The sequence below is a fragment of the Haliotis asinina genome, chromosome 5, assembly GCF_037392515.1.
Source record: "Haliotis asinina isolate JCU_RB_2024 chromosome 5, JCU_Hal_asi_v2, whole genome shotgun sequence".
In the NCBI taxonomy this organism is placed as follows: domain Eukaryota; kingdom Metazoa; phylum Mollusca; class Gastropoda; order Lepetellida; family Haliotidae; genus Haliotis; species Haliotis asinina.
In genome coordinates this window covers 975,058-1,000,801 of record NC_090284.1, presented here as the reverse complement: position 1 = coordinate 1,000,801, position 25,744 = coordinate 975,058, and the positions used below count along the sequence as shown (strand labels likewise).

The window sequence follows — 25,744 nt, the reverse complement described above, 5'->3', positions numbered from 1 at the left end:
TAGTTCACCATCTCTACTGAGATGATTTTGATTGGATCGAACACATGTATCTCACAAGCCCAACATCTCTATATACATTCTTTCTGGATAACAACCTTTTGTTTGACAACGATATATATGAATACATACTGAAACGACGCATCAAGTACAATAAAAGAATAAAGAATCTTACTTTCTTGTGACTCGCCATACTTCTAAAGTGCGCATCAAACAGATCATCTTTCTATTCGTTGGTTTCACATTAATTTCTGAATCGCTGTACGCATGCGCAGAGCGTGTTAAAATATCTACTGGTCAATTTCCGCTTTGGTCGTTCGTGTACCGATAGTGTAAACACACTCTAAAGAAAACGAAAAGTCAAACGAAATACATAGTTTTATGTCTATTATTGTTATACCTGTACGTACAAAAGACCGGGAATAGTGAAATAAATAGCTTCATTTATGTCAATAAGTTCTTGTTTAAACACCACCACCGTTCTTCCCTCACATCCCCTTCTCACAACTAACAAAGCACACATTTCTGATGCAGCTGCAACCGAAATAGGACATCAATACCTGAAAAGCATATGCAAATCGATATATTTAGTCAGCGATGAACAGTTGTCTTTAGTAAATAATTATTAATATTTACTCATTTTGTTTTGAGTGTATTTACACTATCAGTAAGCGTGCGACCAAAGCGGAACTTGACAGTAGATATTTTTACCTGCTCTGCGCATGCGCACAGCGAGTCTGAAATTAATGTGAAACCAACGAATACACACAATGAGCCCTCAGCGTATCAGCAAATGAACCAGCCAATCGGAAGCCGTCGTTAGACTTCAAGGGGCACTGATGCGGAGCAGTTTCCGTGGACTGGTGGTTTCGTTTGTTATTGTTTTTCTCCCGTGAGTACCCGGATTATATCCCAGAATTCGTGACGGGTCGTGATCCCTGCTGCGCCTCCAATATGCGCAATTGATAGTTTGTAGTTGATCAGTGTAGATGAAGTCATTTTATTTCGTTATTATGAAAACAAATTAAACCTTGAAGTTTACTCATCTGCAAGAGGTATAAAAATGTTAGGACTGAAAAATAACTAAGTCAGTGTACGTCTTTATATTTTGTCTTTTAAACCTAATTAGTTCCTTGTTATATTTGTATTCATTTTGAAAGTTAATAAAACCCCGCACGGTCTGCTCATACTTACAGTGAATTTCTAACACGATTTCACAAACACACACACACACACACACACACACTATTCGCTACCTAGTGCATGTTTTCTGTAATACAGGTTCTGCTGAATGCTACAAGAAATAAATTAAAACAAAATGCAAATATTGAATTTAAGACAGACGAAACTTGTCAGGCCGTTACCTCGTTCGGGAATATCAATAGTCACAAGAACGATATTCCATTTGTCTGCAGCTGGTAAATAATCCTGCTCTATGTCTTGTGTCTTTAAACAGTGTCATATGCGAAAAAGTGACACATCGTTTGAGAATTCTTCACACTGGTGTATACATAATCTCATTGGTCACCCAGGACAGCACACCTGGCAACTAACTGTATGATGTCCACCATTAGTTAGCCAGTAATGAGCAACAATCAATCAAGGCAGTGGCAGTTAATTCTTTGTAGAAACAGGGAGCCTATGTTGAGTATCCCAGTAGGAAGGATGTTGTTTTTACACTCGTACTTTACGACAGGGTGTATTCAGTATAGATTACGTAAATCTACACTTATAAACGCTGCCTTTTTGACAAATCCACTGTGGAAGTAATTAATCAGTCAGTGTGTTATCGGTTAATCCTTTGACCGATGTTTGACAAACCTTCTTGCATCACTTACATGCACATATTACATAACATGCAATATATTTGCCACTACAGACCTTAATGTTGAGTATTTACTCCAGACAGGAGAAATGCCAAATGGGAACCTTTGTCGAGTAATTTTAGTGGTGTTACCATTATTTATACCCGTTATAAATTCATTAACTGAATGATGACAAATAACACATGTAGGTTTACACCATCAAACGCGAGTTACAGCAAGGAAGGTGTAATCTCTGTGTCGCATGCGGCCTGAAAATACTTATGGGCCAAAACTATTTTGAGGATACCAACGGAACTTGGTATTTGCTGTGTGCTGGGTGCTGGGTAAATGGGCACAATCAGTTTTTTTAAGTAAGAAAATTTTCAGATTTCTCTACCAATGGCAAAGTCGTTGTTGTTAGTTTACGAATTCAGATAAATCAACTGTGTGTGTTTTTATTATCATACATAATAAACCAGGGTCGTATCTACCAAATTTTACGTATGATGTTTGTTATGATTGTTGGGCCAACCCTCAAACTAAACTATGTAAATATAAAGCTTTGCAATCTTTCGGATTTATATGAAACAAATGGCTTGACATACACGTAGTATGTAGACATCATATTTTCACATGACATGATTAAATATCGAGGTAAAAAACACAGAAATAGGATCAAATTGGATCAGTCACTATACCGTCCAGGCATCAGAAAAAAACCCTACACTGCTGGGATATTTTGTTACAATCAGATAAGGAATACCATGGATATTTTTAAATAACGGCATGGGGCATCCGACCTCCTCACTTTTTAGGGTGAAGAAATCGCTAATGTGGACAGGAGCCCGTCACGGTCGAGGGAGCGGGTGCTGACCAATTTGCTGCTTGGTTTCGTAATTAGACCGTTGGTGAAAAACGTTATTCGCTCCGCATCAGTGCCCCTCCCAGTGCACCCCCCACCCGCTATGACTGGGTTCGGTCTCCCGAAGGCTTCGTTTCGAGGGAAGTAAGCCCAAGTACAAAATATTGCACTTTTGAATCGCGATTGTTCGCTTATAATTTTGTTTATTTTTTTTTGACAAGCAACAATGTATATTAGATGTCATGAATAATTGATAATTGTATTTTAATTATGTTTGATTTTTTGGTTGCATGTGACCTTGAACTACGTATTTTGAAGTAAATCTAACCAAAGAGAAAACAATGCCAAAAAGGAAATATATGACAGGTCCGCCATATAGCACTATTTTATACCACAAGACTTTAAACCAAAATGAACCGATTTTGCACAGTTCTATTATATAGGTAATTCAGGCCAAGTTTCATACGCTTCACGGTGGAAAGTATGGGACAAATACCACCACATTATATTTGACCCCTTATGATGTTCATTGTCCTCACATGGAACAGCTGAGAGGCAAAATATCAACATTTTTATATTGAGTTTAAATCACCTGAAATCACAGCTTTAAACATACAGATGATGTTTGGTCACATGTGCATCACTAGAAACATCTAATTCCCTTACATGAACAACATATTAGAAACCGTGTAACCTCTATCCCATTTTTGTGAATTGTGAATTGGTTGTGACCATAAATGAATTTTCTGTTACATCAATTTCATAATCACAAATTTTCTGTCACATTAGAACAATAATTATATAGTGTTTGAGACGTGTGACATTTCGCTGAAACAGCACATGCTTCTATATAGTGGGCGATAAACCCACTCAGAATTCTAACTTTGCACGCTACAATAATTTGTTCAATCAGTTTTTGTTGTATTTTTAAAAATATTTTCTTAATTTTATAATTCATTATAACAAAGTATGAAAATCTTAACAATTTATGACTTTACATGATTATCAAGGGATTTCACAGTAACATGACTATATTCGTTCCTGGATGAAAATATCATTGAGGTAAACGTGAAATTAATTCCTATATGATGTTGATTTTAGACGTCAAAAGGACATTCATTGCACCTTTTCCTCGCCTTGCAGTTGCTAAAATGACAAAGACTCGACTCTGATTGTAAGCTAGTTACCTACCAGTGATAGCCGTTACAGTCCTGTCACTCATGGACATATAACATCTCCGCTGCAGAGGGGTAGACGGTGGGTTTGTTAAAGTGCACCCAGGTCTTTAAGCCCCCATGTCCACCATGTAAATATCGATGAGGCTCATACGAGATTTATCAAAATAATTTATAACAGCGTGACAGCAGAAATTTCAACATTTTGGTATAGTATTTTCAGAGAAAAATGCTTATTAGAAATCACAATGTGATAAAAGCTTTAAGAGAGCGAAAGCCAAAATATTGTGACTGAAAGAAGTTGTTCAGGTACCAGGCCCCCCTAAGTAATTGAAGGAATTACAGCAAATTTGAAGGAATTGCATCTCAAATGTAAACAAACGCAGCCCACTCGCGAAACAATTGCAGCGATATCGGTAGTTTAGCGGTAATAACAGAAACACATCGGCCCTATCGGAAGCAATGTCGGTAATACTGGAAACACGATCGGCCATCTTCGGAGATTTTTCGGTCGCTAGCGGAAACTCACGCAGCAAAACATGGCGTCGTTGGAAGAAGCACCCGTCTCGGTGAGATTTGTTTTTAGTTCCTACTATTACATTTTCATACTTATCCATCTTTGACCACCCGTGTTGAATGCGTTTAGGTATGAGGTGTTGTCGGGGCATTAGCTTATGTTTTTAGGAAAGGATTGTCACTGCAGAAGAGTGTCACAAGTCATGCCCCTGGGCTGGAGATTGTTTACATCTGAACATCGAAGTCGTGCCGATGATTACGAACATCATGAACGCGCGCCATGAAGAAGTTTATGAGCCATAATTTTTCTTGCTACGAAGTGCAATTGACAAATTTAAACACATTTTACAAAAAAATGATGTTATATCTGGCGCACGTTCGTAATCATCGGCACGACTTCGATGTTCAGATGTAAACAAACTACAGGGGCATGACTTGTGACGCTCTCCTAGAGTGACTATCTTTTCCTAAAAACATAAGCTATTGCCCCGACAACACCTCATACCTAAACGCATTCAACACGGGTGGTCAAAGATGGATAAGTATAAAAATGTAATAGTAGGAACTAAAAACAAATCTCACCGAGGAGGTGCTTTTTCCAACGACGCCATGTTTTGCTGCGTGAGTTTCCGTTCGCGACCGAAAAATCTCCGAAGATGGCCGATCGTGTTTCCAGTATTACCGACATTGCTTCCGATAGGGCCGATGTGTTTCTGTTATTACCGCTAAATTACCGATATCGCTGCAATTGTTTCGCGAGTGGGCTGCGTTTGTTTACATTTGAGATGCAATTCCTTCAAATTTGCTGTAATTCCTTCAGTTACTTAGGGGGGCCTGGGTACAGGAGACAGTTTGAGTGGGCGTGGTCTCAGCTGGAGGCGTCCAAGTGCCTTCTCCGTAACAGTTACACATAATTATAGGTAGTTGTCTTCAATAATATCGATCTGTGTATTTATACCCATAAGCAAAATCGATTTTCTAATACACCCATAAGATTTATTACTTTACATTATTAATATTAAGCCATGTCATTAATTAATTGGTCGATTGTTGGTATTCTGACCGCATAGGCTGTCGACTCTGATATACTCGTATTTATAAAAATGACCTGAATATATAGCTTGTAAGCGTTTCTTATATATTATGTATTTAGGTCATACTTATAAATATATCAGAGTCGAGCGCCCATGTCTCGCTCACCGCTGCTGGCAAGTGTAAGTGTGATGCGTGATTCACTCACTTTTGTATTCACACAGGTTTTCTGGTGGCTGCGATTTCAAGAGGCCACGGTGTATTTGTTTCCATATATTTTTCAAAAGCTGTTTCAGTAACTCATATAGATGAGCATATAAACTGGTCCACCCCGAGATATCCACGCAGACGTTCTCAATCGGAACTTTCGACTCTCGGAGAAATCCGAACCGTTCCGATTGTTTGTCGGATTGTCACGTTGAAGTACGTAAACATGTAAATATGTCTCCTGCTTGACTTCCTATCGTCTTGCAGGAATAGACGGGTCACATACAACAGGTAAGTCGGGAGGCAGGCTGACGTACGCGATATGAGCAGAATATATCGTTAAGCATCACACCAGAACTTACTGAATTCAATGAGGAGGCTTTTCGCGTTGTGGAGTTTGAATTGTCCTGTTTTCAATCACCATGTGTATCCAGGCCTCGCGTAATCGATTCAATATTCGCGCACATAACACGTTTCGGCACGGTATTCAGAATTGACAAAGCACATGAAAATAAAAAAAATGTACGAAAATTCATCTATATATAATGTTTATAAAGACATAGTTTTAAGGATTTGACGCATTGCCATCGTAGCGTGACGAAGCCATCATCCACACGACAGTAGCAAGGTCAGTTGCTCGCAACGACATCAATCATGTCAGTGTTCGTGATCTAGCTAAAACCCGGACAAACAGTATGGTCAACAGCGCCAACAGTTGATACCGAAGTAACATCGAAATTCGTGTCTCACAAAGCTGCTAAGAGGCTTTTTGTCACCAAATGTTCAGAATTTGTCTAGATCTACTTTTGTCTGTTTTTCATCAGAAAGACTCATTTAAACAAGGACAACAGTTCCAGTAGTCTTGAATGAAATTTTAAATAGTCTTCTACACCCCTTTGGCGATTTATACTGAATAAACACAAGCATATGTTCATAATTCATTAATTAAAACGATTTGATTTAATCAGAAAAAGTCATATTAGTTGCTTTTGCTTTGTAACTTTTCAAGGTATAAGGGTTGTGTCTGAAATGGGCTTCCACTGTTATTTTTCCCGAACAACACCCCAACCTCAGGGGTCATTACCTTTTAACATTACCACAAACCAAATCAGACAAACGTCAGATCGGTGATGTCATGAATGAAAACTTTTTTTAGTGTTTTTTTTTCATCTTGATGTTTTTGCGTCAGTGCAGAAGCATAAAAGTATATTTGCTGGAAGACTTTGGATAAAAAACTCAACTTTCAAGTTTGTGACTTCCGAATCATGACTGCAGGAAAACGAAGATGACTTTTTGTTTACAAACATTAAATCTTACGCCACAAATTAATCTGTAGCGACCTCGTAGATCTGGAAGTGATAGGTGCGCGAAAATAGATGTCCTTGAATTAACATCATGCTGGGATATCTATACAGTACTTGTCCACGTTTGCGGGATAGGCAAATAGTAATACCAATATATGACTTGTCACCAGAATGTTTCAGGATAGTCAGGCCTTCTACAACAATGACTGGATTATCTGGGCCATTCATCTATGAGCAGATGCCACAATAGGTTATGAACACTGCTGAGAGTGATATTAAACAAGAAATAAAGCTGTTGCTCATGGCAGGCAGTGAGATGAAGCTGATAGATGCTCTGTTCATTGTGAAAATTAGCACACTCCTAATACTTGAAGCAGTCATGCACGACTCACAGTGATCATTAACAGCAGATGTATTCCAGCTGTGACAATGGTAATGCAAGCAGTGACAGTTTGTTTCATGCACAGGAACAGATCGAGAAGCTATAATACAGGAAATATTGTAACCAGGGGTGTTCAGTAAGGACACACAGGTCAGGGTTGGGTTTCGTGGGTGTAATCAATCCATTAGTGAGTTAATCAGAACAAAATGCCCTGAAACATATACATAACAATAAATATATGCATATGTATGCTTGTACACACACACATGTATGCAAGTGTACATCACAATATCATTAATGATAATCAAGTAATCACAATTCATATCCATGTATATTTACACATGTAATCAAACGGATGACAGGGTGTAATGTAGTTAACTAGTACATTTATCAAATTCTTTCAATGATAAAATACACTGAATACATGTGATAAGCATGTGACAAGGTTTTCATGAATCCACAAGAATACTTACAAATATACCCTGTGGGTGGTACTGGGGCGTGAACTGACTGCACTAGTTGAGCAACTGCATCTAAATGTCAATAAATATACACATATAAATAAAATTGTGAGAATGGGTAACATGCTATATATGACCCATAACATACATAATTTTATGAACACTAAAAACAAAACATCTTACTTAGTTACAGACAAACATAAAAATGATAAATAGCGCATGCTCTCTCATTCAATGCATCCACAGGGACAGAAATAGGAAAGTGAAAAGCTGATGCTTAGGTAAATTTTGGGTTATAACTGTATTGATAATAAAGATAACCTTAAAACATGATTTAGTCACTATGTACAAGTACATAATTGTAAAATACAAAAATACATAACTTACCTGTAACAATGTCTGGTCAGTGTTAGTGGGCTGTGTGTTGTGCTGGTGATGTGCTAAACCTCAGTGTTTTACACAAGGCCAATCAGGCGTAAGCTTTAGTGAACAAAAGAGTGACCCCAGCTAAGCAGTTTTACCCCACAGCTACCCAAAGGCAGTTAAATAATATTAGAGTTGAAATAAAAACAAGTCAACCAGGAGCTACATAGAAAGCAAGTTTAATTTATTCTGTAGCTCACAGTAACAGTTAATGCATTATTTCATTACAACATTCAGTATATACAAATATGTAAAATATATATACAACTCTGTCACAATATCATGATGAATGTAGGGCAGGTAGGTATGTTAAGCTGATGTAAAGTTCACTTAGTAATGGAATATGTATCACTGTCTCACCCTGCAGCTGAAGTTTTAAAATTATATATAAAAGTTTCATGGGAAATATATTCTACCTTCCTGAAAGTAATTTGCAGTTATTCTGAAATAAATGCTGAAATATTTTTAATAATTCTGAAAAAAAATACTTTGCACCCAGAGCAAATATGCTCTGAAATCAGAGACCATATAATCTATTATATGGTCTCTGCTGAAATTAAATGATTCACAGATAAAAAAATGTGAATTTTATAAACATTTATGAAAGAGATGACTGACAAATGTACACAACAAACACTGAGGAAATGGCCTATTGACCAAAGATGAGTATATGTCTTGGGAAAGAGTTCCTTCCATTTCCCCCATAGTCTTTCATCCGCAGAGTAACAGACTTAACGCTAAGTGGTCTGACCTTATATTGTATTTGATTTTTGGACCTTTAATTCTTTTTGTCGAATTCTGTAGTAATGGTTGTGTTACGTTTTGTTAACAATGTTTGTACACATTAATTTATAAATATTATTTGGGGTAGGGGAACGGGAGGAACTCTGAACATGTCCTGTCACTGACTGTTGGATGGTTGTGTTACAGGTAGTGACACAATGTCCTGTCACTGACTGTTGGATGGTTGTGTTACAGGTAGTGACACAATGTCCTGTCACTGACTGTTGGATGGTTGTGTTACAGGTAGTGACACAATGTCCTGTCACTGACTGTTGGGTGGTTGTGTTACAGGTAGTGACGCTGTGTCCTGTCCCTGACTGTTGGATGGTTGTGTTACAGGTAGTGACGCTGTGTCCTGTCCCTGACTGTTGGATGGTTGTGTTACAGGTAGTGACGCTGTGTCCTGTCCCTGACAGCTGGATGGTTGTGTTACAGGTAGTGACGCTGTGTCCTGTCCCTGACAGCTGGATGGTTGTGTTACAGGTAGTGACGCCATGTCCTGTCACTGACAGCTGGATGGTTGTGTTACAGGTAGTGACGCTGTGTCCTGTCCCTATCAGCTGGATGGTTGTGTTACAGGTAGTGACGCTGTGTCCTGTCCTTGACAGCTGGGTGGTTGTGTTACAGGTAGTGACGTTGTGTCCTGTCCCTGACTGTTGGGTGGTTGTGTTACAGGTAGTGACGTTATGTCCTGTCCCTGACTGTTGGGTGGTTGTGTTACAGGTAGTGACGTTGTGTCCTGTCACTGACAGCTGGGTGGTTGTGTTACAGGTAGTGACGCTGTGTCCTGTCCCTGACAGCTGGATGGTTGTGTTACAGGTAGTGACGCTGTGTCCTGTCCCTGACAGCTGGATGGTTGTGTTACAGGTAGTGACGTTGTGTCCTGTCCCTGACAGCTGGATGGTTGTGTTACAGGTAGTGACGCCATGTCCTGTCACTGACTGTTGGGTGGTTGTGTTACAGGTAGTGACGTTGTGTCCTGTCCCTGACAGCTGGATGGTTGTGTTACAGGTAGTGACGTTGTGTCCTGTCCCTGACAGCTGGATGGTTGTGTTACAGGTAGTGACGCTGTGTCCTGTCCCTGACTGTTGGGTGGTTGTGTTACAGGTAGTGACGCCATGTCCTGTCACTGACTGTTGGGTGGTTGTGTTACAGGTAGTGATGCCATGTCCTGTCACTGACTGTTGGGTGGTTGTGTTACAGGTAGTGACGCCATGTCCTGTCACTGACTGTTGGGTGGTTGTGTTACAGGTAGTGACGCCATGTCCTGTCCCTGACTGTTGGATGGTTGTGTTACAGGTAGTGACGCCATGTCCTGTCCCTGACTGTTGGATGGTTGTGTTACAGGTAGTGACGTCATGTCGAAGACAAGTCTGCGGACTCGCATGTGGGCATACTGTGCAGCATCATTCGGCTTCACTCTGCTGTCTTCAACGTTCTCCTTCTACTATGTGAAAGTGTTTCTCACCTTCTACCACATTGATGAGAAATGGTTTCATCTTGCACAGATCCTCTACCTAATATGGAATGCTGTAAATGACCCACTGTTTGCGTATTGCCAGGACACCAGCGCATCTTGGATGCCAACAACTCGTCGAGAACTCATACTCTACACGGGACCTCTGTTTGGTATGGCATATTTGACGGCCTGGTTCCCATGGGCCTACTCCAGCTGGGTGACCGGCCTTCACCTCATTGTGGCCTTATGCCTGTATGACACCATGTTTACCTTCATAGGGCTGGCACTGTGCTGTTTGTACACTGAGATTACTGTTACAGAAAGTGAACGTATTCGCCTCACTCAGATGTCACAGGTAGTAGGGTTTATTGGTTCTTTCTCGGTGACACTTTGTGAGTTTTCATCACACAGTTTGAAGGATTTCTCTAAGTTCCAAGCTACGACAGTCCTCCTGGCTGTTTTGAGTGCCGTTTTCATGGTGTATGCTGGGAAACATGCTCACACTTACTATGATGTGCGGAAGATGATGGCGACAAATGAAGGGGAGAATGAGGACGGTTGCACACAGTCTACAGACAGAACTTCGTACTGGAGACTCACATGGCAGATACTTTCAGACAGAAATTTCCTCTCATTTGTTATCACTAACTTTTTCCAGGAATTTCATCGATCTTTTATAATGAGTTTTACTGTAATAATTTGTGACCAGCTCATTAGTGAGGATGATGTTCATCCGTACGTCAGGAGTATTTTCTATGGCAGCATACCTGCAATACACTCAGTAAGTAGGTTTCTTTCACCTCTAGAAAACCTCAACAGTTGTGTAGATATCTTGAAAATGTGAAAATAGCTTGAAAAATATCCACTAGTCCTACACTTGGGGAAAATTTGACTCCAATTTCCTATCAGTTCTGTACTTATCTTTATGGATACATATCTGTTGATTTGCTTCTTGTCTGATTGTTGATAAGTAATACTTTATTGGGGTTCAAGCAGCGAGTCTTGCCCAGAGGGACACACAGACCCCTGCACTTAGCAACAGATCATCTTGATACAGAGTTACCAGCACTGAGACTCATCTTGATATAGTTAGTTACCTGCACATAGACACAGATCATCTTGTTATACAGAGTTAACCCCCACTGAGACACAGATTATCTTGATATACACAGTTACCTGCTCTTAGACACAGATTATCTAAAATACACAATTACCTGCACATAGACACAGATCATCTTGATATACAGAGTTAACCCCCACTGAGACACAGATTATCTTGATATACACAGTTACCTCCTCTTAGACACAGATCATCTAAAATACACAATTACCTGCACTTAGACACAGATCATCTTGTTATACAGAGTTAACCCCCACTGAGACACAGATTATCTTGATATACACAGTTACCTGCTCTTAGACACAGATTATCTAAAAGACACAATTACCTGCACTTAGACACAGATCATCTTGTTATACAGAGTTAACCCCCACTGAGACACAGATTATCTTGATATACACAGTTACCTCCTCTTAGACACAGATCATCTAAAATACACAATTACCTGCACTTAGACACATATCATCTTGATATACAGAGTTAACCCCCACTGAGACACAGATTATCTTGATATACACAGTTACCTGCTCTTAGACACAGATTATCTAAAAGACACAATTACCTGCACTTAGACACAGATCATCTTGTTATACAGAGTTAACCCCCACTGAGACACAGATTATCTTGATATACACAGTTACCTGCTCTTAGACACAGATCATCTAAAATACACAATTACATGCACTTAGACACAGATCATCTTGATATACAGAGTTAACCCCCACTGAGACACAGATTATCTTGATATACACAGTTACCTGCTCTTAGACACAGATTATCTAAAAGACACAATTACCTGCACTTAGACACAGATCATCTTGTTATACAGAGTTAACCCCCACTGAGACACAGATTATCTTGATATACACAGTTACCTCCTCTTAGACACAGATCATCTAAAATACACAATTACCTGCACATAGACACAGATCATCCTGATATACAGAGTTAACCCCCACTGAGACACAGATTATCTTGATATACACAGTTACCTGCTCTTAGACACAGATTATCTAAAAGACACAATTACCTGCACTTAGACACAGATCATCTTGTTATACAGAGTTAACCTGCACTGAGACACAGATTATCTTTATCACAGTTACCTGCTCTTAGACACAGATCATCTAAAATACACAATTACCTGCACTTAGACACTGATCTTTTTAATACACAATTACCTGCACTTAGACACAGATCATCTTGTTATACAGAGTTAACCCGCACTGAGACACAGATTATCTTGATATACACAGTTACCTGCTCTTAGACACAGATCATCTTGATATACAGTTACCTCCACATAGACACAGATCATCTTGATACATTGAAGAACATGGGGAGTGTACTGACTGAACTGTGAGTCTTCTGATCTTTGTTGATTGTGTTGCTTGTTAGTAAAGAATTGTCAGATAAATCTTACATGCTACAGTATAGTCGTGTGCCATGGTTAAAGCTAGATTCCAATAGGACCTACTGTATCATGTACACAGCATTGTCATGTCATGTAAGCTTGGACCTCCTTACAATCTAGATTTGTCAGAACCAAGAATGTAAATTTCACCACAAAAAATTGTTAAACATTAAAATTTGTAGACTGCATATTACATAACTTACCACTTATCCTGAGAAGAAAGTGATTTTCTTCAATCTGACATATACATGTGTGGTAATAATGAAAGGGGTTTGAGCATACAGTAATATGACACCAATAACTTGTATGGAAATTGAGGAAACACATGATGACCATGCCAACCATATGTTGTTGCTGTGGACCTCCGTGATAGCGACTGAGCACACTCTCGGCCCAAGGTAAGTAACTCTGATCATGGTGGATGTGGTGGCTGTGAAATATGACAGATATCTCATCCTCTGTTTTCAGTTACTCGTCATATTTGGTGCCCCACTGGTGGACAAGTTGGGATACTTCAGTGTCATTCGTGGAAACTTTGTTTGGAAAATATTATCTGGATTGACGATGGTGTTCCTAGGTCAAGGTCATCCATGGCTGCTGATCATGTTCCTTCTAGCAGACAGGTCAGTCTTGATCTTCATCTCACACTTAATATCGCAGTTCTCTTACACTTCATCGCACACTTCATCTTGCTCTTCCATCATGTTCAAACAAAGAGTATGGGAACACCCTAAAATTTGATAGTCTTATATAAACATACACATGGTGAGGTTATTTATGCTTGAAGGTATCATCTGCCTTTGATGTTTTTCTGGGTCTTCCAGAGTGAAGTCTGTCCAGTGACCTGGAAACTGACCAGTGACCAGTCAGTGATTGACCGAGCAAGATACCTAACGGTGGCCAAAAATACTTCTTATGTAATTACCATCCTGTAACCATGCAATGGCCCTGCTTCTATCATGAGTGCTTAATGGTCACATGCAACCAAAAAATCAAACATAATTAAAATACAATTATCAATTATTCATGACATATACTATACATTGCTGCTTGTAAAAAAATAAATAAACAAAATTTTAAGCGTACAATCACGATTCAAAAGTGCAACATTTTGTACTTGGGCTTACTTCCCTCGAAATGAAGCCTTCGGGAGACCATACCCAGTCATAGCGGGTGAGGATGCACTCAGATGTAACGATGGCTTCCGATTGGCTGGTTCATTTGCTGACACGCTGAGGGCTGATTGTGTGTACAGAAAGATGATCTGTTTGATGAGCATTTAAGAAGTATGGCGAGTCACAAGAAAGTAAAATTCTTCATGGATAACACCTTCTTTTATTGTATTTGATGCGTCGTTTCAGTATGGATTTATATATCATTGTCAAACAAAATCATATGCACTAGAAGAAGTTATCCATAAAGAATGTATATAGATATGTTGGGTTTTGTAGATACGTGTTGTCTGAATTTGTGTTCGATCCAGTCAAAAATCATCTCCGTAGAGATGGTGAACTACTGCGTGGCTGGAAACTGTCATTCGTCAAAGTACAAAGCAGGACTTGAAACTGACAAGAGTTTGCACCAGTTTCTGTCAGATCCAGTCATCCGGGTGAAATGGCTGTAGTTTGTTTGCAACCCACAGACATAAAAACATCTCGTGTACAAGTATCACACCTGTCTAATTACTCTGAATGTGGCAGAGACAGGACTCGAGTGCACGAGTCATGAATCAATTTATTTTGTTTATGGCGTACAGCCTGATAGGTGTCAAGTTCAAATTGCGTGTGGTCAATGATTGAAGCTGTGTATTGCATATTGTCGTTAGCATACAGGCAGAGAGACATATAGGTGTCAATAAAATAGACATTGAGCTTTCTCTCTGACAGAGGCTGCTTACCACAATCAACAAGTTTTTGATGTAACAGGTAGATTATTTACTTGTTTGTGTACACAACCAAGATTAGACTACTGCTCACGACCTCATACACTGGGCAGGCACACTGTTTCAAGCTCCGCGAATCTATTCACTGCGCATGCGTCATGGACGCAGCACAGCTGTTGACATTACTATTTCCCCCAGTGCTGGGGGAAAAGTAGTGAATCGTTTGAACTCACAGGCTTTTTTTCCATTGCATTTCTTTCAACTTTATAGGTTGACTTGGCAGTTTTGATGATTTGTTTCGGTAAGTGCATACCGAAAGGCATCAGAATCTGTAAAGTTGTATTTTACGTTGCATGTGACCTTTAATGGCTTGCGCAGTGGTGCTGATGTGTTTGAGAACCCTTGTTTTCCGCTGTATTTGACAATATTCCATTTCTTTCAGACTCAATGAATATTAATTCAGTTCCTTCACAGCATGTTCTAACATGTCGTTTAAAGTGCCCATTAATCACACAAAAAGTCTCAATTGCCATAGATTATAAATGACCTCACTACCTTTAAGATTATATATGACTATCTAATTTTAGGGTGTTCCCATACTTTTTGTTTCTAGTATATACATGTATATGAGTGTGTGTCAAACCTATTAGTGAAGATCAGGGATAGAACTGATCAAAAGAGGCGACCAATCAGATGGCCAGACTTTCTGACTCGGTTGACACATGTCATCATATCCAAATTGCATAGATTGATGCCCAAACTTTTGATCACTGGATTGTTTGGTCAAGATTTGATTGTTAACATACATCCGCCATGCAGCTGGAATATTACTGAGTGCATATGTAGAATAAAACTAAACTCACTCTCAAATGTCAACCTGCATCCTTTGCATCCTTTGCTGCTGGCATCACGTCTCGACCCGAGTCAACGCATCTTCCGCTCTCTATGAAGTTACGTACGCTTCATGTGAAATCGTCGCGTACGAAATCTGGTTGTAAGAATACTTATAGATTTGTTTGGGATCATAACAAGCTTGACTCCTTCAGAGAGAACATTCTCTCGGACCCTGTGCAAGATATTTTAGATAAATCTGTGGACAGTGCATTCACATGTATAGACACTAGCGTTAATCTTATAGTAGATGCCCTTTGCCTGGCAGCGTCAGATATGAAAAGAAAGTGTAGAAGTACGAGAAATGATCTGAACGAATGGTATGACGATGAATGCAGAAAACTCAAATCTGAACGCTGTAAATCTTTGAATAGGTTCAGGAAAGATAAAGATAAATGCTCATTGATACAGTATAACCTGTTAAGAAATAAATATAATGCCCTCTGCAAATATAAACGTACTTCATTTTATAACAATAAGCAAAAAATAATAGAAGAAAATATAAATGACTCAAAACGATTTTGGCAGGAACTTAAATCCCTAAATAAGAAAAAGGATTCTTATAATGATATCCAAACCCAGGAATGGTTCCACCACTTTAGAGACTTATTTGCATGTCAAAATACGGGTAGCGAGGAAGACACAAAAAGTAATGAAGGTGGGCCAGAAGACTCTAACCCAACCAGTGACGTTTCAAAAGATATACTTGACTCTCCTATATCGAGACAAGAGATTCTAGAAAGTATCAATAACCTTAAAGTTAACAAATCCCCGGGAATAGATGATGTAATTCCAGAATTCTTTAAACACTCTGCTGATCTTCTTCTACCGTATTTAGAATTGATTTTTAATCTGATATTAGAAAAAGGGACCTTTCCTACAGCCTGGTCGGTTGGGATAATAGTGCCTATACATAAGCAAGGAAATTTAAATAAAGTAGATAACTACAGAGGAATCACATTGCTGAGCATATTCAGTAAAGTGTTCACATCGATTGTTAACCAAAGACTAATTTTTTGGGGTGAATCAATGGACAAAATAAATGAAGCCCAGGCAGGATTTAGAAAGGGTTACACAACAACCGATAACATGTTTATACTACAGAGTGTGATCCAGAGATATTTGAATACACAGAGTGGTAAGCTATATGCAATGTTTGTTGATTTTTCTAAGGCATTTGATTCTGTCCAAAGACATAAACTTTGGTCATTATTTAACATGAATGGACTTAGCCCCAAAATGAGTAAGTTATTAAGTGATATATATCAAAATGTGAAAGCCTGTGTTAGAAACAACACCGAGGTGTCTGCAACATTCGATGTAAACATTGGAGTTAGGCAAGGCTGCGTACTCAGCCCGTTCCTGTTCTCTTTTTTCATAAACGAGCTAGCGGTACAGATTGAGCGAAATTGCTCACATGGTATCCAGTTGCATCCCGATATGTTCTATCTTTTCCTCTTATTATTTGCAGATGACATTGTTCTCATTTCTAGCACTATAAACGGCCTACAGAAGCAGATAAACGAATTAGAAACCTATTGCCAAAATTATTGTCTAAGTGTAAACATGAATAAAACAAAAATAATTGCATTCAAGAAAGGAGGTAAACTATCGAAAAAGGAAATATGGTATTATAAGGGTAATGTCGTAGAAAGAACTACATCATACAAATACCTTGGAGTATATTTTACAAACATTCTGTCATGGTCGACACACACAAAATACGCATCTGTGCAAGCACGTAAGGCTCTAATCGGTATATTAAGAAACCTGAGAGTATTAGGAGATATAAATCTAGCATCCTTTTTTAGAATATTTGACACCAAAATCAGTCCGATTTTACTTTATGGTGCCGAAATTTGGGGCTTGAAATACTTTGATTGTATAGAAAAAGTTCACCTATTTGCTTGTAAAACATTTCTCGGAGTAAAGATGAGCACACCAGACGTTATGGTATATGGAGAATGTGGCAGGTTTCCCCTCCACATATTCCAGCAAACTAGAGTGATCAAATATTGGATAAAGTTATTAAACATGTCATCACACCGTTTACCCAAAAAATGTTATGAAATGATGTTATTGTTGCATGAAAACGGTAAGCAGAACTGGGTATCAGAAGTAAAAAACCTACTCTTCTCAACTGGATTCCATAACCTATGGTATGATCAAAAAGTGTTCGCCCCATCACTGTTTTTAAATACATTCACACAAAGATTAAAAGACATATATCAACAAAAGTGGTTGGGAATTGTTTCATTATCAACAAAGTGTAAGTATTACTCAACACTAAAAACCCACATTTATACTGAAGGTTATCTATCATGTGTAAATGTTAAGAAATTCAGAACAGCATTATCACGTTTTCGTTGCTCATCCCATGATTTATTGATTGAAAAGGGGAGATTTATGAATATAAAAAGAGAAGATAGACTATGTAAATGTTGCACTAACAATGCAATAGAAGACGAATATCATTTCCTTCTTGTCTGTCCAGCATTTGATACACTACGCAGAAAATATATGAAAGAATACTATTTTGTACATCCATCGATTGCCAAATTCTCTTCACTGTTGACGTGTTCAAATGAAAAGGTAATCCAAAATATTGCAATTTTTATTCACAAAGCTATGCTATCCAGACAATTCTTCTATAAATGATATGTATATGGAGTGCGCCCTACAAATGATATAAAGATATGTGTGATATCGAGAAGTGAGTGATTTAGCATGATACTATATTACATTTGCTAAAATGTCATGTATATGATTTGATATGCCATTATATATGATGTACAAGCTGATCTCTGACATATGATATATAGGATATGACGTGAGACGATGATATGATGTATTATGATATGGTATGATACTATTTCCGATGTGAGAACATATATGATACGACATGACATGACATGGTACCATCTGATATCATATGATCTAATATGACGTGATACAGCATTATATGGTATGATATGACTCCATGATATTATACTACTTTATATCATGAGTAGTATGATGTGTGTTTTATACTATAGGCCTGAGGCCTTTCAGTATTGAAATAAATAAACTAAACGACTGCACAATGCAGTTGTAGGTTTATGTCACATGTGGTAAAAATATCATATCATGATGAGCAGACGTGGATGAAAAATTAGCTGTTTTGTTCAGAATTTTATTGTATTCATTGCACAGAATGTCCTACATGTGGATTATATGTATAAATCAAAGCAGATAGTGGGGTTTCAGTGAACAGTGGAGAAATATTATCTACAATATGCTGAAAAAATGTGTGTTTCACTAATGGCATGTCACTTTGATATGTCTGATGTCATAAATTATTCAGGAAATGTTTGAGAAGGTGACAGTATTAGACACAACATGAAGGTGTCACTAAGTGTCATGGGAAGAGCAGGGACAGATCACTTGGTACACTTGGACAATGTTCCCAGGGCAGGTAGTCTCAGGCATTGTTCCCAGGGCTGGTAAACACTTTGTTTGTTCCCAGGGCTGGTAAACACTTTCCTTGTTCTCAGGGCTGGTAAACACTTTGTTTGTTCCCAGGGCTGGTAAACACTTTCCTTGTTCTCAGGGCTGGTAAACACGTTCCTTGTTCTCAGGGCTGGTAAACACTTTCCTTGTTCTCAGGGCTGGTAAACACTTTGTTTGTTCCCAGGGCTGGTAAACACTTTCCTTGTTCTCAGGGCTGGTAAACACTTTCCTTGTTCTCAGGGCTGGTAAACACTTTCCTTGTTCTCAGGGCTGGTAAACACTTTGTTTGTTCCCAGGGCTGGTAAACACTTTCCTTGTTCTCAGGGCTGGTAAACACTTTCCTTGTTCTCAGGGCTGGTAAACACATGCAAGTTAAGGTTTTCCCCAAGGCTGGTAGTTATGGGCATTGTTCTCAGGACTGGTAGACTCAAACATTTTCCCCAGAGGGATGGGAGACTGGCATTGTTCTCAGGGCTGGTAGACTCAAACATTTTCCCCAGAGGGATGGGAGACTGGCATTGTTCTCAGGACTGGTAGACTCAAACATTTTCCCCAGAGGGATGGGAGACTGGCATTGTTCTCAGGGCTGGTAGACTCAAACATTTTCCCCAGAGGGATGGGAGACTGGCATTGTTCTCAGGACTGGTAGACTCAAACATTTTCCCCAGAGGGATGGGAGACTGGCATTGTTCTCAGGACTGGTAGACTCAAACATTTTCCCCAGAGGGATGGGAGACTGGCATTGTTCTCAGGACTGGTAGACTCAAACATTTTCCCCAGAGGGATGGGAGACTGGCATTGTTCTCAGGACTGGTAGACTCAAACATTTTCCCCAGAGGGATGGGAGACTGGCATTGTTCTCAGGACTGGAGTAGTATATACAATGACAGTTCTGGACCACTTTCAAGAAATGTCTCTACAAAGCCTTATTTAGTAAATAAGGCTTTGGTTGGGACCTTAGATCTTGCTACTATTACCCCTACTACAAAAAGGTTGGGTGTCTATGAAACAGTTTACCGTGTATTGGTTGGAGGTAACACTGTGCCGTACGGTACGATTAATAATTCTTCTCTTACAAACCCCCTACCCGGCCCACCCCTCAAGTAGTACAAGTTAGGTTCGTCGGCTTTCATATCCACTTTATCTATGTTGTAAGTTTTGACTGACCATATAGGATCGGTGGCCCGCTTACGGCTATCACCCTCGTGTATCTGTTTCTCCTTCCCACGCAATGGAGCGGCCGACTCTGCAACTATTGATTTTAGTTTGATAGCGTCTGCCGGTTTCTTACCGGTGAGACGGGTGACTTCATGGTTGATTGCCGACACCACCTTGGGTAACCTCGTGACCCATTCAGTCGATCGTTTTCCAGGGGTGGCCATCTCCCTAGCATACTGATAGCCGAACAAGCGCTCAGCCAAAGTCCTATTAAATCTCTCAACTATGGCTTGGCTGCGATGGGCTCCGGCCGTACCACGCCTGACCTTTGTATCGTGTTTGGCTAGCAGTTGTGACACGGCACCCATGAACTCCCGTCCGGGGTCAACTTGCAGCTCTGTTGGCCACGTCAGCGGACTGCGTTTGTATATGCGTTCGAATCCTCTGGCTACCTGGGCCGAATCTTTCGTGGTCAAGGGTTCGGCTTCCTTGTAACGACTGGCTACGTCCACTACGGTTAAGGCATACTTGTACCTCTTGTCGTGGGGTAGGAACAGTAGGTCTGCCTGGTGAACGCTATTAGGTATGTTAATACCGAACCTCCTTCTAGGCACGTAGCGTGGTGCCGGCAAATAGATCTGCCACAGGGCTTGTTTTTCAAGCCACGCTTTGGCTTCCTCCGGGGGTACTCGCGCTATTTTAGCTAGCTTATCTACTGCGCTAGCTCCTTTCCAGTACCCACACGGGCTGTAGTAAATAGCCTCAAATTTTTTCATGTCCATACGCGTATGTGTTTATCCCATCAATAGCTATCCAACGTTTCGTGTCCATAGGCGACAGGGACGTCTTGTTTATAGTCAGTCCGTATATCTTATGTCCATCACTTCTAAGTGTGTTCATTTTATGCCTAAAGGTACGGGTCTTGAACAGGGCTTCCTTGAATCTGGCGTGTTTGATGTGTTGTTTCACCACATACTTCTTAACCCCCTTAGCCTTCCGGATCTCACTATTGTCGGCTTTCAGTATGGAGTACATCTTAGGTCTCAAACCTATGTACTCGGCTATGGGCGTGCCAGTACACTCGTCCTTCATCTTACCTAGGACCTTTTTATTTACCGTACTGTGTAGGGCATGGGTCTTAGGGTAGTCGCTGGTGTCGTATAAATCGAGGTGTTTTTTCATGTCCTCGTACACGTCCTCGGTTCGAATCTCCATCAGCAGGGAATCCGTGTCAGTGTACAGCACTTCACACCTGTCGCCGTACTGTTTCTTGAGCTCGTTGTAGTAAAAGTCGTACATCAGGTGTTTGGATAAATCGAGGATGCTCATCCCCACGTAAACAGGCCGGTTGAATTTTATGTGGCTTTTCTTCATGTGTAGGGCAACCAGGTTGTCTGTGAATATCTTACTACGGTTGAATGCCGGACTGGCTATCAATCTCCTGAGCTTGTCTTCCTCACTCGACCGAACCAACTTCACGGTCACGCGTTTCCTCAGGTTCCTCTTACCAAACACCGAGTTGTTCATGAGCTTGTAGAGATTTTTCTCAAAATCACTGGTGGCTTTTTTTCGTAGGTCTGTGTTCATTCTGATGTAGGGCTCCATCCATGGGCTCTGGTCGAACATGAGCACCCTGTGTATTTTGGTCAGCCTCATACCCAACGACAGGTACAGCTGTAGGTTGCGATAGTGAACGATGTACTTGGTCTTATTCATTAAGTTAGGCACGAGTTTTTCAACGTCTGTCACACGACCACCTGACAAGTTATGTTGGTACTCAGACATCCAGTCTGGGTTAACCCTCATACGTTCGGGGGCCAGGGGGTAGCTGTTGTGTGATGTGTGTAATTCCTTGGTATACTCTAAATCAACCTCGAGGATATACCCTTTGTTCGAATCTGGTGCAACCCCCATAACATCAACGTGGGGTACCCATTCGAATCCCCCTGTAGGTAGATACTGACTCATGGCCCAGCCGTACAGGTTGTTTGCGTCGAGGTAGAGAATGTGATTGGTTGGTTTGTTAGGATCGTAACCTTTCACGTATTGATTATTTGCTTTAGCGTATCGTTTGGATGCCATGGAAATCCCACCTCGCAAGCCTTTCTCAATGAATAGGTGCATGTCGTAATCTGTGAGCAATTCCAAATTAACTCCGGTCTTTTTAAGCAAGGCGTCCCACGACAGACCTGGGCTGGTGTAATACCATGCGGGGTCGAGTTTATACTGCTTGAAACACGTCCGCCTAAACGTCTCAAACACGTCGGCTAACAGCAGTACATCTGTCCTCAAGTACAGGTCGTGATAATCACCCAGGTTCTTACAACCCAGTTTATTCCATACGTTAGTCGCGTGCGAGTAATCATCTCGTGAGACGGACGCCTCATTCAGCTTGCTATAAAAGCAGTCAATAGGGGGTAGTCTGGTCTCGGTGAACTTGACCCAACTATCCATGTACTCATAGGGGTACACACCCTTCCTCATAAGTAGGGGTCTAGTCTCGGCGTCTGTGTATCGATCGGTGATAGGGAAGGTATTGTTGGCCTTGACCAGACTGTCGAGTGACGACAGGAGGAACTGAAACGAGTCAATGAACCTAAGTCCGTTTAAGCTGAAGGAGATGTATCTCTCCATGTTGTTGGGGATGCACGTTATATTACCATCGATTTTCGCGATGGCCTGCATGATCAAGTGTGAGTCGTACCCTCTCAAGTTGTGAAAGACAACGGGGATGTTTATTGTCTTAGGGTTGATTTTAAGCTTGAGGTTGCACGCGCTGTGAGCGGCGCCTCTATACTTACCAGTTATGTGGCAGTGATCTCTCACCGAATCACCGTTAAGTGGTGAGTCACACACGTGACATTTAGTGCTACGCTTGTGAGCTAACTTGTCGTCTTGGGTCAGACGCATGGGAGCGATTTTATACAATGCATTCCTAATAATTTTTTCTTCCTCCTGCAAACACTTTAGAAACCTTTCAGCCGCGTCAGGGCCCCTATACACTACAGGAGCTTTCGTTTCCCCGTCACAACGGACGACAATGTATCCAAACGAACAGGCTTTATGCTCTTGTGTCTTGTGGGTGAAGGGAGCCTCGCCGGTGGCACCACTGGGGGAATCCCCACCCACAACCAAGGCTTCGAAGTCGGCGTATATGATATAAGGCACAGACATTTGGTTCTTGTGGTTACTGAATTTTAGGATATTGTCACCTTCCTTAGGCATGTCGACTCGTATGGTCGTCTGCCCCACACCTTGGCAATCCTCCCGGTGGGATTCTAATAAATCAGCTCGACTGAAACCGTGTAGGCATCGTACACAAAAGTGTTTTTCCCCATCGTGTTTCGACTGGTCGTGCAACAACCGGCTGAGATGTTTTATCCACGTGTAGTGATACTTTTCACCTCGTTGGATCATGAATATATTGATAACTTGGCGATCCTTCACCGGGCTGACCCTGTGTACTATTGTTGTGTTACCTTCGTGCCCAAAGACATTTATAGCCAGATTATTCTGTTTTTCTACTTTAGTGATCTGGGATATGGGGGTGGGTTCATCTATACCATCCCAGTTGAGCCCATCGTCTTGGGGATGGCTAGAAAGCCTATCTGAATGAGTGCCAGCTGGAAATAAGGCTGACCTGATAGCTAACCTCAGGCAATCGTTTCCTCTATTCTTAATGTTTACTATGGCGTGTTTGTTCCTATAGTAGGGAGGCAAGGCTAGGTATGACCCGCCTCTGAACGGCACGTAGTTAGCTATGTCTAGATAGATATTATCGATTTTATCTACAGCCCACCCGGACCCCAAGTGTGTGTAGCGTTCTAGGTATTCTCGTATCTGCTGAAAACTGGTATCGATTGATGCGTCAATGGTCTCTGTATGTGTGGCGACCTCTTGTTGACCTCGGAAGTAAGGCTGAACATACTCAGTGGTACTCCCAACCTGCTTATCGAGCGACATTTTCACTGTGATCTGAAACTTGATACTTCCTAGATTATTTAGTTCCTGGTTGACCTTATCAGCTATCAGAGGCTTGATATCTGTAATGTCTATGTTTCTATCAACGTGCATGCGCCAACCTCTCAAATAGTTGCCTACAGCGCGCTCAGTGCGCACGAACTGTAGGTCAATAGCTCTATTCTGTCGTAATAATTCTACAAGCTGTGGTTTTCTCATACGGGAATACCCGCCTAAACCCAAATCGTGTGCCTCGGCTTTCAGTTGTTTTACAGTGGGACGTGCTACGGGGGCATGTGATAACAATGCGGTTAACCCGGCTCTCCCCAGGTTTGAATAACCCGTGTATCCAAGCTGTTTTGCTTGAGCTTTTAATTGTTTTACTGTAGGAGGGGCTTCTAAACCTAGTAATCTCAACAATGCTGACTTCCGCATTCGAGAATACCCGATCACACCTCTCTGTTTTGCGACCCTCTTCAGCCCGCGTACAGTAGACATGTTTACACCTAAGAGAACCAATGTCTAATTGGTTCACAGTAAAGGGAGATAACCCTTTCACGCACTGGAGTCTATCTTGAGCAGTCGCCTACGTTCTTTTATGTAGCCTTTTTTATTCTCGTAGATGAGTTGATGTCTGACTACGTTCGCTCCGTGAGCTTTACGTAGACAGTAGTGTCCTTTAACCCCGATACCACACACAGAACACGTGTAGTTAGGACTTCAAATATGGAAACAACAGAACCCCTGATTCCTGCATTTCCTACCACAGGCCTCGGTCTTCCCCATAAGTATGTATTCGCATCGGTATGGAGCGGGTCTCATGTTTACTTATATAGGTATTTTAATTTAATTGCTTCGCAACCAACGCAGTAGCTGCTATACCCAACACTATGAAGCCCAGTTCACGATTCATTTGTCCCTTGGATGGTGTGTAGTACTGAGCGAGTGTGGGTTTATTGAGCGGTTCCAATTGTTTACCAGTTAGTAGGTAGTATTCTTTCATTGCTTCATCAACATCGTTGAATGTTTGAACGGCATGGTTTTCACGCTTGAGTTGTTCGTTAATGAAATCGATCCTCTGGAGGCGTTTTTTAGCGTACTCGGCCTGTGCCTTTTGTAAGTTCTCAATAGCGAGATCGTGTCGCTTCCTTTCTTCCTGTATTTCAGCCCCATCTCGTAGTTTCGAGAAGAGGAAATTACTCCCGGAAAATGCCAGGGCATTCACTAACGCCCCACCGACCATCATAGCTATCGTGGCCATCCCTATATTTATTTCATTATATTTTCAGGTATGATCCCTTGTTTTACTAGGATGTCTTTTGTGGCCATCGCCATACCAAGGTTCATTATGAGCATACCCATATCCTGCAGGTTGAAATCTAGCTTGATAGTTGGTTGTTTAAGCACCATTTTAGTCAACCGAG

General features: G+C 40.7%; 1 protein-coding gene across 1 annotated transcript in view; it reads left to right on the top strand.

The window, feature by feature from the left end:
• Nucleotides 1-5,773: 5,773 nt before the first annotated feature.
• Nucleotides 5,774-25,744, top strand: part of LOC137284144 (transmembrane protein 180-like) — a 33,042-nt gene continuing 13,071 nt past the window's right edge. Inside the window, exons 1-3 of the mRNA XM_067815831.1 lie at nucleotides 5,774-5,885; nucleotides 10,295-11,187; nucleotides 13,409-13,563. Of these exons, the coding sequence (XP_067671932.1) occupies nucleotides 10,306-11,187; nucleotides 13,409-13,563 (1,037 nt within the window). The 5' untranslated portion in view covers nucleotides 5,774-5,885; nucleotides 10,295-10,305. The remainder of the gene's footprint in view (nucleotides 5,886-10,294; nucleotides 11,188-13,408; nucleotides 13,564-25,744) is intronic.